General features: G+C 43.0%; 2 protein-coding genes across 2 annotated transcripts in view; one reads left to right on the forward strand and one right to left on the reverse strand.

Moving 5' to 3' along the window:
- The window catches only part of LOC114595778 (cilia- and flagella-associated protein 337-like), a 33,887-nt gene extending 30,297 nt beyond the window's left edge, over window positions 1-3,590 (forward strand). The window contains exons 26-30 of the mRNA XM_028726447.2: window positions 505-544; window positions 627-715; window positions 1,827-2,011; window positions 2,735-2,835; window positions 2,927-3,590. Of these exons, the coding sequence (XP_028582280.2) occupies window positions 505-544; window positions 627-715; window positions 1,827-2,011; window positions 2,735-2,835; window positions 2,927-3,104 (593 nt within the window). The 3' untranslated portion in view covers window positions 3,105-3,590. The remainder of the gene's footprint in view (window positions 1-504; window positions 545-626; window positions 716-1,826; window positions 2,012-2,734; window positions 2,836-2,926) is intronic.
- A 92-nt stretch (window positions 3,591-3,682) lies between these two features.
- Window positions 3,683-16,039, reverse strand: part of HSPH1 (heat shock protein family H (Hsp110) member 1) — a 28,485-nt gene continuing 16,128 nt past the window's right edge. The window contains exons 8-18 of the mRNA XM_028726449.2: window positions 15,614-15,842; window positions 14,414-14,520; window positions 13,686-13,819; window positions 12,550-12,755; window positions 10,875-11,006; window positions 10,509-10,646; window positions 9,501-9,626; window positions 7,720-7,827; window positions 6,708-6,827; window positions 5,092-5,253; window positions 3,683-4,534 (exon numbers count right to left, since the gene is read on the reverse strand). Of these exons, the coding sequence (XP_028582282.2) occupies window positions 4,340-4,534; window positions 5,092-5,253; window positions 6,708-6,827; window positions 7,720-7,827; window positions 9,501-9,626; window positions 10,509-10,646; window positions 10,875-11,006; window positions 12,550-12,755; window positions 13,686-13,819; window positions 14,414-14,520; window positions 15,614-15,842 (1,657 nt within the window). The 3' untranslated portion in view covers window positions 3,683-4,339. The remainder of the gene's footprint in view (window positions 4,535-5,091; window positions 5,254-6,707; window positions 6,828-7,719; window positions 7,828-9,500; window positions 9,627-10,508; window positions 10,647-10,874; window positions 11,007-12,549; window positions 12,756-13,685; window positions 13,820-14,413; window positions 14,521-15,613; window positions 15,843-16,039) is intronic.

Genomic DNA, 16,039 nt, shown 5'->3' on the forward strand with positions numbered 1-16,039 from the left:
TCCACTTGCACTTTGACGTGCTTTCGAACTGCTAGGTTGGCAGGAGCAGGGACCGAGCAACGGGAGCTCACCCCGTCGCGGGGATTCGAACCGCCGACCTTCTGATCAGGAAGTCCTAGGCTCTGTGGTTTAACCCTCAGCGCCACCTGCGTCCTGCAATATCATTTACCTGGGGGTAAATCCAATTGAAATCAATGGTGTTTACTTCTGAGTAGACATGTATAGGATTGCACTTCATGTGACTTCAAACACACCACACTGTTTTTGTATGTTAGTACATACTGTAATGTATGTTTTATCCATGAACTGAGGCTGGATATAGACACAACAAAAAAGCATACAGTATCAGAAAAACGTGTTGTGAACTTCATAAAGGGAAAACACGTTGCCAAAGGACAGGACTCCACAGCGCCATCTGGTGACACAATGTTATAACACACATAAAGCTCTTTTTCTTTACTAATGTAGCTGAGTCCAGTGTTCTATTCCTTTCTGTTGCCACAGATGTGAACCACTGGAGAGCTCATTTGAATCTGGTTCCATCGTAAGTATTGGCTCAACCTTTAACAAAAATAAGTTGTGCACATGAGTTTCTAACTGGTTGTCATCTCTGGCTTGACAAATAGGTTAGAAGTTATAGATGAAGAGAACATCCTGCTATCCTGTTCAACTGATCGTACTGTTCGGTTGTGGAGCCTGGATGGAGAATACATTGGTAAATGGCAAATGCACAAAACACAAGGACCATATTACTCATTTAAGAGGGACTGACAGCTTTGTGTAGGAATGCACCCTAACGTAGACGATTGGCACATTAACATTTACTCGAGCTCCAGTGAGCACCCACTGCTGGTACTGAAAGCTGTGCACATGCAAATCTAGCCGCATCTGCCCTGTAGTTTATTGAGAAATACTGCTTTTTGATTGAGAAATACTGCTTTTCTCCTTGAACCAGCTTCTGTCTGATTTGAAAACTTAAGCCATGTGCCCGTTGCAATTAAGCTGAGGTGTGTACATTTGAGACAGTAATAAATTATTATTATTACTACTACTATTATTATTTATCTATACCCCACCCAACTGGCTGGGTTTCCCCAGCCACTCTGGGCAGCTTCCAACCGAATATTAAAAACCTCTTTCTGGTGCATACAACATTGTGCAACTTGAAACATGGGGTGGTGGATTTGGCTTATCAAATGTCCACATTCTAAGGTATTGCAGCAGGTTGCTGGCTAAGCCGCCCTGAAGCAGCAGTTACTCACACACACATTAAACATTAGGAAGAACTTCCTGACAGTAAGAGCTGTTCGACAGTGGAATTTGCTGCCAAGGAGTGTGGTAGAGTCTCCGTCTTTGGAGGTCTTTAAGCAGAGGCTTGACAACCATATGTCAGGAGTGCTCTGATGGTGTTTCCTGCTTGGCAGGGGGTTGGACTCGATGGTCCTTGTGGTCTCTTCCAACTCTATGATTCTATGATTCTATGCTGTGTGCAAAGGGGTAAGCATCCAACCTGCCCATGACTCCTGTAGGTACATTCCTCATCCCTATGTTATCTTGAGTTGTTTTGGAACAGTTTGCCCTAGGACTCCATCTCTGGGTGTGCATCATTGGAGAAGACCAAAGAGCTTGCAATAAAAGAGAAATGGAAGGTACTGCTATTTGACCAACATTCTGTTTAAGAAATACAATGGCCCTGGGTTCATAAGTAATATTTTTTTTTTAGATACGCTCTCTGCAGCCTCAGGTTACTGAAGGAACTACTTCCATCGCATGCTGTTTCTTCAGTTACACTTGTTTAGAGATTCCTTTCCTTTCTCTCCCTATAGGAACCTTTGGCCAAGCCGAACCGTGGGAAATTTTAACCCCATCCTCCTGGAAACATCCCATGGTTCCTTATGAAATCCTGATCGATCCTCAAAGTATGCCCATTCACCCCGTGCTAGAAGGCAAGCCCTCCGATTTGCAGCTCACAGAGCAAGAGAAGAGAACTCAGGATCCGGCCGCACCTAAGGTTCGTATGTCAGCTGCAGTGGTGCAGTTAATAGGGGGAGGCCATGAGCTACATCCTGCCCCCACCAGTTTCTTATGTATGCCTTTGTCTGTGTTATGAAAGCACCGCTAGTCAATGCAAAATGAGCAAGTGGAATCGTTTTATTTTCCTGCATCTCCAGCAATTGTTGCTGGGGCAATGCTTCTGTTGAGGTCCTGCTTTTCCCTTTAAAGGGAGCAATCCGATGGTCCTTGGGATGGTTCTCTGGGCCCAGAGGATTTTGCAGATTTCCCTTTCTGATGGCAGAGAGAGCAAAGAATTCTGGGAAAATATAAGGTACAGTAAGATAAGCACAAAGATATCCTAAAGCAGCCACGACCACACCTTGCCAGTCAGTAGATGCTAAATGCACCTCTCTGGCTTCATTAAAATTAATATGTAAATCCAGGAGGAAAAACCTGTTAACTGTGTACCATGCTGAAAGAGCAACTTAAAAGGCAGATTTTGGCAATGAAACCTTGGAGAATGATTTAACAGCGTGCAAAGTACAGAATGGAAATGGCTGCCATCTGATTGGGTACCAGCCTTATGCCATCTGCTTCGGTATGGATTCTCCAACATAGCAGCTCCCAAAACTTCCATGGCGGAAGATTCAAGAGCAGCATCATCACCGGCTGCTATTGCTATTCTAACAGCAGTTAAGGTGCATGAATAATGCAGTGGCTGTTCTTCTGCTTTCGGCAGGAAGCAATCTCTAATCCCCGGCTCTCCCCGGCTCCAGTTACCAGCGAGGACATTCAAGATGAAATTAGCAAGCGTCTTTATGCAAACACTTCAAGCAGGAGGTAAGCGGGAAGCCCAGGCTGGCAAGTAAATTGACGGCATTTCCAAAGCGTTTTCTCTTCCCACCTGCAACTTCCTTTCCCCACCCCCTAGGTTGAAGCATGAGCGATCCAAGCTTTTAAACAGACGGGTTAGCCACGGGGGACCCAACACTTACCGCACAATCAACTATTATGAAATTGACAGTTTCCCGCGAAACTGTCGGAAGCCTGATTTGTCTCTTCTTGGTACAGACATTTTCAGTGCTAATTACAAAGGAGCAGCCGAGTAGCAAGAAACTGAGCCTGTCATTTGCCAAGTCACTGGAACCAAGGCCTGCTTAAAAGTCCTAGTGTAATTTCTTCTGTTGGACTATTCCCCACCCTTCAGCTAAACTTGCAAAGAATTGTCCTGACCACAATCCTCCTCTTTAAAGCTAACAGTGTTGCTGTTCTGTTGTCTCATCTCACTGATACATATCTCTGCTCAAACGGACGACAAAAACATTGATAGCCAGTATAACGCAAACTAGAGTTTAGCACGTATGTTTCACTTTTTTTTACCGTGAGAGAGACTTAAAGGCACATGCTTAATTCTTCTACTGAAAACTGTTGGCTTTGGGTCTAGGTTCAAGTCATAATTGGGTAGATGCATGGAAAATCAGTGAGACTTAAGTTAGACATGGCTAATTTACACCCTAGTGGTTTCATACTTGAACTGGAGGCTACCATCCAGTCCACTGAGCCATAAGTATTTAATTTTGTATTCAGAAAGTATTTATGTGCTACTAACACTTAGTTTCTAGCATAGCCTTGGTCTCGGAAGCTGAGTAATACAACACACACAAAACCAACACTGTAAAGAACCAGACCATTTCAATGAACTTTATTAAAGTTCACTAAAGGCACCACAAGAACTTACAACAGGATCAGTTTAACCTTCATTCAGCTTTTTCACACATGAAAGCGACTTGTTGAGCAAGAGACTGAACTTAAGCAATTCTGCATGCTGCTTCACATATTCCTTCTAATTTTTTAGTCTAGCAAATATTATGGACAATGGGTACAAAGAACATTTTCTTTTGGTTTTTGTGTATGCCTTTGACTGAATGTCTTTTGCCAGTGGAAGAAACGTATCAAAAATGGAGAAGAAAGGAAAACCACCTTGGTGTCTACAAAAGCTCTAGCTGCAACCCTTTCAAAAGGAGCAATACCTTTTGTAACATTCCCTTGATATTAAGTAGCCTTAACTGATTACAAAAGGTTAAATTCCCGCACAGAAGATTTTCTTAAGTGTTCACAATTCCACAGGAATCTGAAAGTTACCAAGGCAATTTTCCTTTTAGGATTATCATGATCTCAACTTCTACCGTTTCAATATATTCGTTCCCCAAATAATATAACAGAACTCAAAACTCTTTAAAACAAATTATAAATACCTCCCCTCAAACATTACATTCCCCCCATATCACATAATACACCTGAAGTCTTTTCTCATGATGAAGCTGCTCATTGAAATGCATTGGGTCTAGTCGAGGTCCATGTTAACTGGGCTCTCGTTTATGTGACAGTCGCCATTTTGCTGCACTGTCTCAATGTTCTTAATCTCTTCCAGCTCTTCGTTTTTATGATTAGGCGATGGTTCTGGTGGCGCTTCCTGTTTGGGAGAGTCTACCTTTGGCTTGGGTTGGGTTACAATGGGCTCACACAAGCTGTGCAGCTCCTAAAACAGAAAATAAAAAATTATATTAATGCAGTTGACCAATAAGTATAAACTACTGCCTTATTTTAGCTCAGTCAACCTGACGTGCTTGAAAAGCAACTCCTCTGTTTAGGCCAGAAGCTAATTTACTGCGATAAGCTGGCTGATGGCAGCCCTGCCTCTCCTCTCCTGCTCCCCATAACATCTAGTAATACGAAGTGCATCCAAGATGTCACCATGCTCAAAACCTTCCCCCTCCCAGAAGTGGCAGCCAATAAGTGCAGAGAGGAAAGGATGTATCTTTAATCCTATGCCATGTACCAGCAAAGGGGAACCTATGGCCCTCGTGATTCTGTTGGATCTTCCATCAGCTGCCAGCCAACATGGCCAATAGCAAGGGTGATGGAAGTTGTAATCCAGCGACGCCTGGAAGGCCCCAGCCCTGCAATATCTCAACATCTATGCCTGCATTAGTTCACCCTGCTCTGCCCCTTTGTCTTCAAAATGAACTTCACCTAGGCTCGTCTATCCTGGGAGATGAACCATCAAAGTGTTTCTGTGCCATGATTAACACTTACCCTCAGCTTTCCTTTGATCTCACTCACACACACGGCAGGATCCTGATCTAGACTTTGCTTTGCTTGGGCGTTCCGAATGTTGTGTAGCCATTCCATTGTGTCACGGACACATTTTTCTACTTTGTTGATCTCAGTTTCGTCAATATGGAGGTACTTCTCATCCTGAAACACAGAATAATGCAGTACATTGGAGATTATGTTTTCCCTGGCATCCTCAAGCTGATGAACAAGTAATATCCTATATCTGATGCTTATCCTAGGATGTCAGTTATGAACCTTGGTTCCCGACAACCAAGAACTCGGAAATAAGTGTTCCGGTTTTCAAACGCTTTTCGTAAGCTGAACGTCTGATGTGGCTGTCGGCTATTGTTTCGGCTAAAGGTTGCCACCCCCTGAACGAAGTGCTGCTTTGCATAATCCCCTCAAAAGGGGTAAACAGGAAAGTGTGAATAATGAGTGCTTCATCTTCTCCCATTTTGGGACTCATGTAAAGAGGGGAGTTGTGTGTCTGGCCCACATTGTGTGAAAGCTGCTCTAAGATCTGGCAAATACATGGCCAATGGTCTTCCTTACATTTTACACCCTCCTGTGTAAGAAACAAGGGTGGGCTATATAATCATTTATGGTGAAATACAAATTCTCAACTATTGGCTATATATAAAAGCACAGGAAGATTCATGCCTGAACTCTGCACTTCGCTAAAAATCATGCAAGGGATAATGGGTATATGATCAGTCAGTGAGTTTTCTGAAGTTACTCTGGGCCAGCTCTGCCAAAAGATTGCCACTTGCAACTAGAAACAGGATTTATGATGCTGACACACAAGTTACATCAGGAAGCCAATATTTGATTCAAACATTTTCCCCTTGTTTATTTCTAATTTTTGGTTGACTGGGTGTGTGGGGGGGGGGGAATAATTCTGCTGGGGAAAGCTTTTAAGATTAATTATCTCCCAAATAAAAAGGAATTCATATTGCATTAAGATTAGTTTGTGATAACAACAGTTTTGGAAGGAAGATAAGGGGAATTTGCTTTATGACTCAACGTGATGTCTTCATGAAGCTGGAAAATTTTGATGGGACATGGAAATTAAATAAAAATGCTTATCTGGTCTTAAAACCATACTGAATTTGTGACCGTTACCTAATAAAATCAAATATATTATTAATGTGGAAGACTGGTTTGTTGTCTTCAACTCTGCAGTTTTTGCTGGGCTAGTGGCTGAATGAAAATCACCAAATGAGAAAAGCATCTCAGAGGTTTCCCCAAATGTTTTGGACTACAACCCCCATCAGTGTGGGCCCAACTTTCTCTTATTAGATATCAGGCAGCCACCATTCAAACTAAGTTTCAGATAGCAGGCTAAAATGGTTGTTTTTCAGCACCATAAATGCTGCTCTAATATCTTATTTTTTAAATGTTTAAATCTACGTCTTAATTGTTGTACATTGCAGCTTTTAATTCTTGCATCCAGCTTTGTGGGTGTACATTTTTACAAACATGTTTATAATTCTAAGTTATCAGCTGCTTTGAAGACTAGTCAAAAAGTGGGATATAAATCAACTGAACAAGTAGCAACAACACATCAAATTCGCTCTCAGTGATATCACACACACCTTCTTCCTGTATTCATCCGTAATCTTGGTATAGTTTTGCGCTTTATGCTGCAACTCATCCAGCAACTTTGGTCGTTCCTCTGCTTCTTGATACCTTGCTTCAATGGGAGTCCCAAATTTCTAGAGAGACCAGAATGATTCACCATACATTCAAGGAAACATTTAGATGGCTTATCTACTACCTAAAACACCTACGAAAAGGTCTTTGGCCCCTTGCACTGGATCTTCCCACCCCCTAAAGTCTCTTCTAGCCCCCCCTACAAAAAAACCCAATAAATCAAATGTTTATTACTGTTGACTAACCATTAAATAAATGGCAAAATATAAAGTAATACAGAAATCACAGCCGTTGGAGGACCAGCTGTAAAGGCGAATAGTGATGAATTAATCAAAGCAGGTTTGAGAGATGCAGACTATTGAAATGTGGTTTTTTGGTTATTATATTTTTTGATTTGCTATGTTATTATGAAATTGTTTTTGTAGTGTTTGGTTGAAATGCATCCCTGCTTCTTTGTTGTAAGCCGCTTTGAGCAGGATTTTGTGTGTGTGTGTGTAAAAGCAAATTTACAAATAAAATGAGAGAATGAATGTTCCAACGTTCAGGTATATTGCCACCACCTATCCCAGTAATAGAATTATTAGACAGCCTCTGAACCCAAGAAGATATTCATATGGTCTCTTAAGGCTTGACCAAAACACCACCTCATAATGGGATAAAGTGTACTTTCTCTAATAAACTGTGTTTTCAACTGGTGGACTGGGACCACCATGCAACTATATGGTAAAAGATTAAAAAATAGTTCCCCAAATGCACGTTTGGGTTAAAAGTGGGGCCTGGGTCTGAAAAAATTACCTGCTGTAACCCATTGATAAAATCTACAGCAGAAGAATACATGGGAGGCTGTATTGAGCTTTACATACTTGCAAAGACTGTTCTGACCCCTGAAAGGAATTTAATCAACCCATAACAACTCTTCCTTTCACACCGCCTACATCATGAAAGTAACCATACCTTTAACTCAGCCAGTTTGTCCATATAGATCTGTTTAGGCTGGTCCTCTCCTTCCTCGTATAGCCAGTCCTCTACCTCTGACAGCAGCGCGGAGAAGCGGTGGCGATCCTAAGCAAAAGTCCCAAGAATACGTTTTCGAGATTGCGCCAACCCACCCCCCTGCTACCGGGGAAACTTTACAAAACAAGTAAAAATGTTAACTGGTGCAAAATAAAGCCACACAATCTTGACGGATTGTTGTTGAGGAGAGAAAGGAGCTCCGAGGGAAACCTAACAATGGAGTCTTAAGTGTTCTGGGAAAACTTAAGAGGTTTTCCAGTAAATGTGGAAGCCAGCTCACATGCCATGTATCTGGGGAAAGGCTTGACACAATACAACCCTCCAGCAATGAATGACTTCTCAAGGCAAAAAGATCCCTGAGGTTCAATAGAATAGTTTGGATTTGATACCCCGCTTTATCACTACCCGAAGGAGTCTCAAAGCGGCTAACAATCTCCTTTCCCTTCCTCCCCCACAACAAACACTCTGTGAGGTGAGTGGGGCTGAGAGACTTCAAAGAAGTATGACTGGCCCAAGGTCACCCAGCAGCTGCATGTGGAGAAGCGGAGACGCGAACCCGGTTCACCAGATTATGAGTCCACTGCTCATAACCACTACACCACACTGGCTCTCTAGACCAGTGTTTCCCAACCTTTTTTTGGCCATGCCCCACCTAAGCATCTCTAAAATCCTGGTGACATATAATTCAGATTATTCAAAAAGTAAACTCCTATTCATGTGGAGGAAGCCTTAAAGGCCATTAATTTGGTCTAAACAAGCTTCCAAATTGCCCCCCTTAAAAATTAAATTGCCCCCCTGCAGGGCGTGTGCTCCACGTTGGGAACCACGGCTCTAGACGGAATGGAGAGTGGCGGGCTGAGCCCCTTCCACCCCACAAGTAGATTAACACTCCATGTCCCTACCTCACTAGCTTCTACATTCATAACCAGAGTCCTGCTAGGGACCATTCCTTAAAGACTGGATTGGGCTCCATTTGCTGGTCTCCTTTCCATACCGGGCCTTTAAGCCCCATCTGCACCACCTTAAAGTCTTGATGCTCCAGAGCAGACCCAGGGGCTGAATGCAACCCAGCAGGCCCCTCTCTCTGACCCACACAACTCTCCCCAAGCCACGCCCCCCATGAGCCATGCCACACCCTCTGAGTGCCTGTGCTTAGCAAACCACAACAATGCCCCTTTCTTGCCTGGATGGAGAAACATGGGGGTGGGGGGCTGGAAAAACGCTGACTGTCGTGTGGGGACATCTGTTGCCTCCCCCAACCACCATTGGGCATATACCGCCCCCCAGGACAGAAGGCAGCCCTTGGATTTGAAGAGTTTCCTCATCTTGCTGTCGAGGCAGCCAACATAAAGAAAGGAGATTTTGATTGCCAAGCAATAGCAAGATTTAAAAATCAACCACCTTAAATTTCAGGGAAGCTCTGACAAACCGACTATCAAAAAGCTTCCAAGAAATAATTTTACACACGTGTTGATACTGGTACCAACTAATCTACTTGTTGCTTTTACAGTCAAATGTACCAAGAGCTGCTGAAATCCACCCCGTTTGTGGAATTTATAATATTTTGAAAACTGGTTGGGATAGGCGTTACGATACGCTAAATATTTGAAGCCACTGTTTGATAAATATCTACAGTACTTAACTTCCATTTTGCTAACTATCTTAGAGGCATTCTTGATTAAGGGTGGAACAGAAATATGCTGAATAAATGAAGTAAGTACCTGCTCACATACAAATTTCTCATATGGTCCGGATAACTTGTCTCTGAAATCATAAACATATTCTTCAACCGCATTCTTTGCATCATTCCTTTCCTTCTCCAGTTTGTCTTGCATAATCATCTTGCCCTATTTGATTAACAAAAACAATTACATTAAATCATCAGATTCTGAAGACCAGGTAAACTGTACTTGGCGAAATGAAACACAAAGGCCCTTCAAAGACTTTGTTTACAATACTGTAAATATTAGTGAAACAAATGCAGTACTGTAAAGCTTTTAATTTATTCACATTTTTTAAATGGCCACCAATATAATATTAATCTTTTATTGCAAGAATTTCTATTATAAAGAAATAGTGAGAGAAAAAGGTGAGGGGGGGGGGAGAAAGAAAACAAAGATGTGTTACTTACACACACACAAAATGTAATATATTCCCATACATTCTTATAGAAATTGATATAAGAATTTTCCAAAGGATCCTGGGAACTGAGTTTGTTAAGAGAGTTGTTGGGAGACTCCTATTCCCCCTCACAGAGCTACAATTCTCAGAGTTCCCAGGTAAGAGGGACTGATCGCTAAAGCCACTCTGAGAATTTGGAGCTCTTTGAGGGGAATAGGACTTTCCCAGCAGCTCTCAGAATCCTTAACAAACAACAGTTCCCAAGATTTTTCGGGGGCAAGCCCAAAGTGGTATGACCGGGCCTTAAATGTATAATGCAGATGGGGCCTGAGATTAAGACAAGTGGGACCTGCAACAACACAAAAGGATGTGTGGAGTGCTTCTGGCCAGTGCCCATTCCACCACCACCACCACCATCCTGGCTACGGTGCCCACTGAGCACGCATAGCCCTCACAGGGTTGTTTAAGGATCTTGGGTTTCTTTGAGCATGACAATACCTCCTCCCCACTCTGTGCGTGGGTGGTGACATCTTAGCAACTTAAGGTCTACCATTTGGAGGTTGTGACTGCTATTTGTATATACAATGCCCGACCCTCATTTCACACACCTCCGTTTCAATGTACATGTTGAGCAGGTCTCTTCCGAGCTGCCAGACCAAGTTCGCCTCAATAGGCAGCTCGACATTCTTCACTTTCATCTTGGGCTTTTTCGCTTCGGGAGGCTGGTCGTTCTTCTTTTCGTTTCCCTGGGGCGGACAGCAGAGAAAGAACATTGACACATGCCAGATTGGCAGGCGTTTCTCAGAAAGTCTGTTTTTAAAGTTCTCGCGCAATCTCAAGCGACCTTGATCCTGCCAACACACGTTGCCAGGAGCACCAGGTTGCTTAGAGTCTTTTGCTGGGAGATTACTTTTATACCGAGTAAATTGAATTTCTACTTTTCCTTCGGCGGAAGGCATTAAAGGGTCACTCACTTTTCTGGCATCTGGGATTTTGTTTTCTTCAGAGGGAGTCTCAGGAGAAGGGGGAGACTGTGACGTCTGCAGACCATCTGTTTGTACCTGGGGCTGAGCTCCAGCCTCATGATTGCCCTGCTGGATAAAGTTCTGAAATGGGAGCCCAGGCACAAATGATGTGAACAGGACATGTACATGGATTCAAGTAAGAATCTACAACAAATTTAATGCTCGATAACACACAGGCTGTAAACAAGATACCGCAAGCAGCTTTCCAAAACATTATTCTTATTATAAAAAGTAAATTTGCCACTTGTGAGTGCATCACAAATAAGCATTTTGCCAGAGAGAAATCATTTGCAGTCGTCCAGATGTTGTTACACTAAAATGCCCAGCATCCCTGACTGAGGCTGATGGAAATTCAAATCCAAGTAGCCATCCCAATTATTGGAACAACTCAAAAGAGATGATCTACTCTGATAGGTGAATTGTGTACTATATCACAATTTATAATCATTATTAATGTGAATATATTAGTTATTGAATTTGTATATCGCCCTTCACCCAAAGATCACAGGGCAGTTCACAACATAATTCATAATTCATAATGCAATACACAATAAAACAAAATCCAATAACACTCCCTTCCCACAAACGTATTTAAAAGGCCATGGAATGTTCATCAGCCCAAAGGCCTGGTTGTAGAGAAACGTTTTTCCCTGGAGCCGAAAGGTAAGTAATGAAGCTGCCAGGGGAGCCTTCCTGGGAAGAGCGTTCGACAACTGGGGACTCATCACGGAAAAGGCCCATTATTGTGCTGCTGTCTTCTGGATCTCTTCAGGAGGCGGCGCACAAAGAGGGGCCTCAGGTGATGATCGCAGTGTCATACAGGGAGAGGTGGCTCTTGAGATACTGTGGTTCTGAGTCATTTAAGGCTTTCTGGGTCAAAAGCAGCACTTTGAATTGGGCCTGAAACTAATTGGCAGCTGGTGCTGTTGGGCCAGGATTGGTGTAATATGCTCATACCATCTTGTCCCCCGTGAGTAACCTGGCTGCCAAGTTCTGCACAAGCTGAAGTTTCTGAACCATCTTCAAAGGCAGCCCTACATATAACACATTGCAGTAATCTAACCTAGAGGTTACTAGAGCGTAGGCAACAGTAGTTAGGCTATCCCTGTTCAGACAGGGGCACAGCTGGGCCACCAGCCGAAGCTGATGGAAGGCATTCCACGCCATTTCTATGGCTGCATACACATTATACCTTTGAACGACATTCTTTCCCTTGAAGAATTCACTTCTCACATAGTTAAATTTCCTTAAACTACAGTGCCCAGAATTCTCAGGGTGTGTGTTTGTGTGCTTTCAAGGTACAGTGTTTACACAGCCTAATTCTCCCCATAAGGCTGTAGAATTACCTCCCTTCCCATTTTATAGAAAAAGAAAATAGAACAATAAAAAAGCTTCCTTCTTCTTAAGTAATTTTAAAGTATTCCAAGCAAACATACATAGGAATCTGCCTTATACATCATCTGTTCTGACTGGCAATGGTTCTCCAGGGTCACACAAAGGGAACAGCTATCTGAGCTATTTAATTGGCTGTGTCAGGGACTGAACCCCAGCCCTTCAACATGGAAAGAAATGTGCCCTACCACTGAAGGATGGCCGTGTATTCCAGGTGAAGAAACCAACTTACATTAATGTCCTCCTCTGAAGGTTTCTGATTCTGAGCATCTACTACAGCCTCAACACTGTGATTTTCATTCTCTTCCTCTTTCATCTGCTCCACCATAGACGCAGTAGAGACACTAAATATTCCATGAGTATTGATGCGAACTTTGACCTTGACTTTAGTTTTCTCCCCATCATTCTGGGCTGCGATATTCTGGATAACGTATTTGCCTTTAAACAAGAGAGTGGTTCCAAAGTTAAGCACGGGAGTCGTAAATTATTTCCCAAACCATGCCATTTCTAGAAGGCCCTCAACTATCGAGAGATGCAAGACTAAAAAAGGATGGAAAATTTTTCAAACTGTCTAGGACTTTTAATGCTTAAGAGCTGAAGCCAACATTACTAGATCCAATGAAATGAATGGGCATGAAACTCCATTGCAATTATTGTTATTGTTTCAACAACACTGACACAACCAGTCGGCACTGCAATGTTAAAAAAATACTGGGTGTGTACACAAAACCCCCTTGCTACTTTTTCTTTTTTTAAACAAAAGGAACTTTGTGCAACATTACTGCAGTATACCACACAGCCAGAGATACAAATCTGCCAATGCCCTGGTTTGTGCAAAGTATTAAACCACAGTTAAAATGGTTTAATGTAAACCGGCATGTTGGCACATGTTCCTGAAAAGCTCTCACTTCACTCGTTTCCCACTCCTGCTGTTGCCATGCTAAGGAGCAAACAAACCAGAGCAAGGCTTGGTGCTACATGCAAACCAGGGCTGGTGGTTTGTTTCAGCCAAACAAATGATGAACAATAAGCCAAGAACAAATCTTGGTTTCCAGTCATTGGTGGTTTGGCGGGAAACTGCAAGTAATGCCAAGTGAGGCTCTGATTTTGTCTTTCTATCGTGACACAGCAAGGGAGGAATGAAATTGCACAGTCATATTAACCAGAGTTTAACATTATGTATGTACCAGGCCATTATCGGACTAGCAATGCCAATTTTATACTGCTAAACACTGCCAAGGATTGAAATAGTCCAGCATCCTGTCCTCAGAGTGACCAACCAGATGCAGGATTTGACCACAAGAGCCCTCTCCCCGTCTGTGTTTTCCAGCAACCGGTATATTGTCTGAGAAGGAAACATTCACTTACCAATCATTTTCTCAGGGTAGGGGGTGCCACCGGGATCAGAATAGAAAGCTTGGAGTTCAAATGGGCCCTTTCTGTAAAAAGTCAAGACTTTGGAAAAAGGGGCTGCATGATGCCTGCTGAACACTTCATGCATTCTAGTCAAAACAAAAGAGAGGGAGAACAAGTTAGACATCCGTATTATTTTGAAGCCAACTTTACAGTAGATTGCAACTGGCACACCACATCTGACCTGCTGTAAAATGTGTATTGCATGTAAGACTTTAATATCTAGGAGCTATTTATTTCAGGACTTGATTGGGCCAGATTACCTCTCTCACCAATATCATCTAAAGTATATCTTCCTATCCAGGAACATAGAAAGCTCCCTTATACAGAGTCAGACCACAGGTCCATCTAACTCAACCCTGTCCACTGACCGGCAGCAGCTCTCCAGAGATTCAGAGAGAATCTCTCCCAGCCCTACCTGAAGACTAAGCAGGGGACCTTCTGCACAAAACGCAGATGCTCTATCAAAGAGGTTCCCAAATCACAACAGAGCTGCCTGCCTTCTACATCACCAGCTGTACCCATGTGGGGTACAACATACAATGAGGTCTTATCTGTAAAATCCAAGGTACACAGGCCCCAATTGTGCAGCTGGCTAGCCCCAACTGGAGTTGCATGTTAACATTAGGAGGTCAGTTGTGCAAGAACAGGAATTTTTTTTGGGGGGGAGGGGTGTTTCTTACCCATCAGTATCTTCAGACTCTGTGCTCCACAGCAGTGATATTGGGAATGGAACGGATTCAGTGATGGAGAATTCTCGAACTTTAAAAGCTGGAGACAGAATTGCGCACTAAGAGATAAAAAGATGGAATTAGAAACCTCCCCCCAGTTAAAGTCTATCCACTGGCTAAGAGAAAGAAAGATGTGAGGAAGAAACAATGGGATGTGCTACTGGTTTAGCCAAACAGAAGTGACTAAACATCAGAGACAAGGAAGCATCTTCGTGTGCAGAAGTTATAACGGCAAAACCAATTTACGATGCAATCCTGGTGAGACATGTTACCTGGAATTAAGTTATTATATAACAACAAAAAAGGACCAGCTTATCTTGAGGACAGAAGTAGAAACAACATCTTCTACACAAACAAGTCACCTGTTTCATTTTATTTGAACTTTTTTTTTTCAGAAATAAAAAGTAATGCTTATTTTTGTGTCGATCTCATGAAAATTACTCTCTGAGGTCTGCCTGAAAAGCGGTCTATAAATAGCATTAAATAAACAATAAATATACTCATGAGGTAGTACGTTAATTCAGAAGCTACAGATTTGCCATACGACTCGAAAATAACCAGTGATGTAGGATGGGGGGGGGGGGATTTCCCAGGACTTTTTTAGTTTTTCCGCATAAAAAAATTCCTTTTGCAAGCTCAAGAGCAACAATAAATGGATGCCAACCACAAATGCCACGTAACGCAAGCCTGGAAGTGTCAAACATTTGAAGTTTCATTTACTAAAGATAGGAGCGACAGGTTTCCCAATGAGGCTAATTTGCATAGGGATATTTTTTTCTGGGAAACTCACATCACTTGAGATGCGTGCCCATTTACTAGTGAGAAAGTGGGTGACCATTAAAGGAAACAGAATTACATCATTCAAACAAAACCAGACAACACTAAAATCAGTTGCCAGGTACGTATATCCAGACAGATTCAACATGATATCAAGACTTGTTTTGGAAGCATACATGTAATTAATAAGTACTTGTTTTTAACCTGTGGAGGGAAAGCTGCCAGCAGGGTGGGGGAGATTTAGAGTGGGTGGGTTAAAGCCCCACCACCCGCCACTTCTCCAGCAGAAATGCTCCCTTCCAAAGGCACCCCCAAAGCTGAACCTGAAGCCAAGAGACCCATCTCCCGGAAGGAGGGAGGGTGTTGCCCACACACCTGCAAGGCACAGCCTCTTGCGACAGCTTCGTCGGCGTTCAGTGTGGTGCTCACGTCCATGCCGAAGAACTTCCCGATCTTCTCTTTGACAGCTGGCATGCGCGTGGCTCCGCCGACGATTTCCACAGCGTGCACATCCTCCACTTTGAGCTGAGTCTGGTCCATCAAGGAACGAAGGGGAAGCTCTATTTTTTGCAAGAGGTCAGCACACATTTCTTCAAACTGGGATCTAGGCAGGGAAAACACAAAGAGAAACCGAGGGCTGAGGCTTCCTTGGAGTTCAAGCAAGGCGGTCTATGGCGATTGCTCAACCCTGATCGCCTTGGTCGGTTCAAAAGCGAGAGAAAGCCTTTCTTCCGCACCCGTGAACTAGGGACAAAATGGAAACGAAGGAGCTCCCCCAAAGCAGGTGTTTGATGGCAAACG

The sequence above is a fragment of the Podarcis muralis genome, chromosome 4 (assembly GCF_964188315.1).
Source record: "Podarcis muralis chromosome 4, rPodMur119.hap1.1, whole genome shotgun sequence".
Lineage (NCBI taxonomy): Eukaryota > Metazoa > Chordata > Lepidosauria > Squamata > Lacertidae > Podarcis > Podarcis muralis.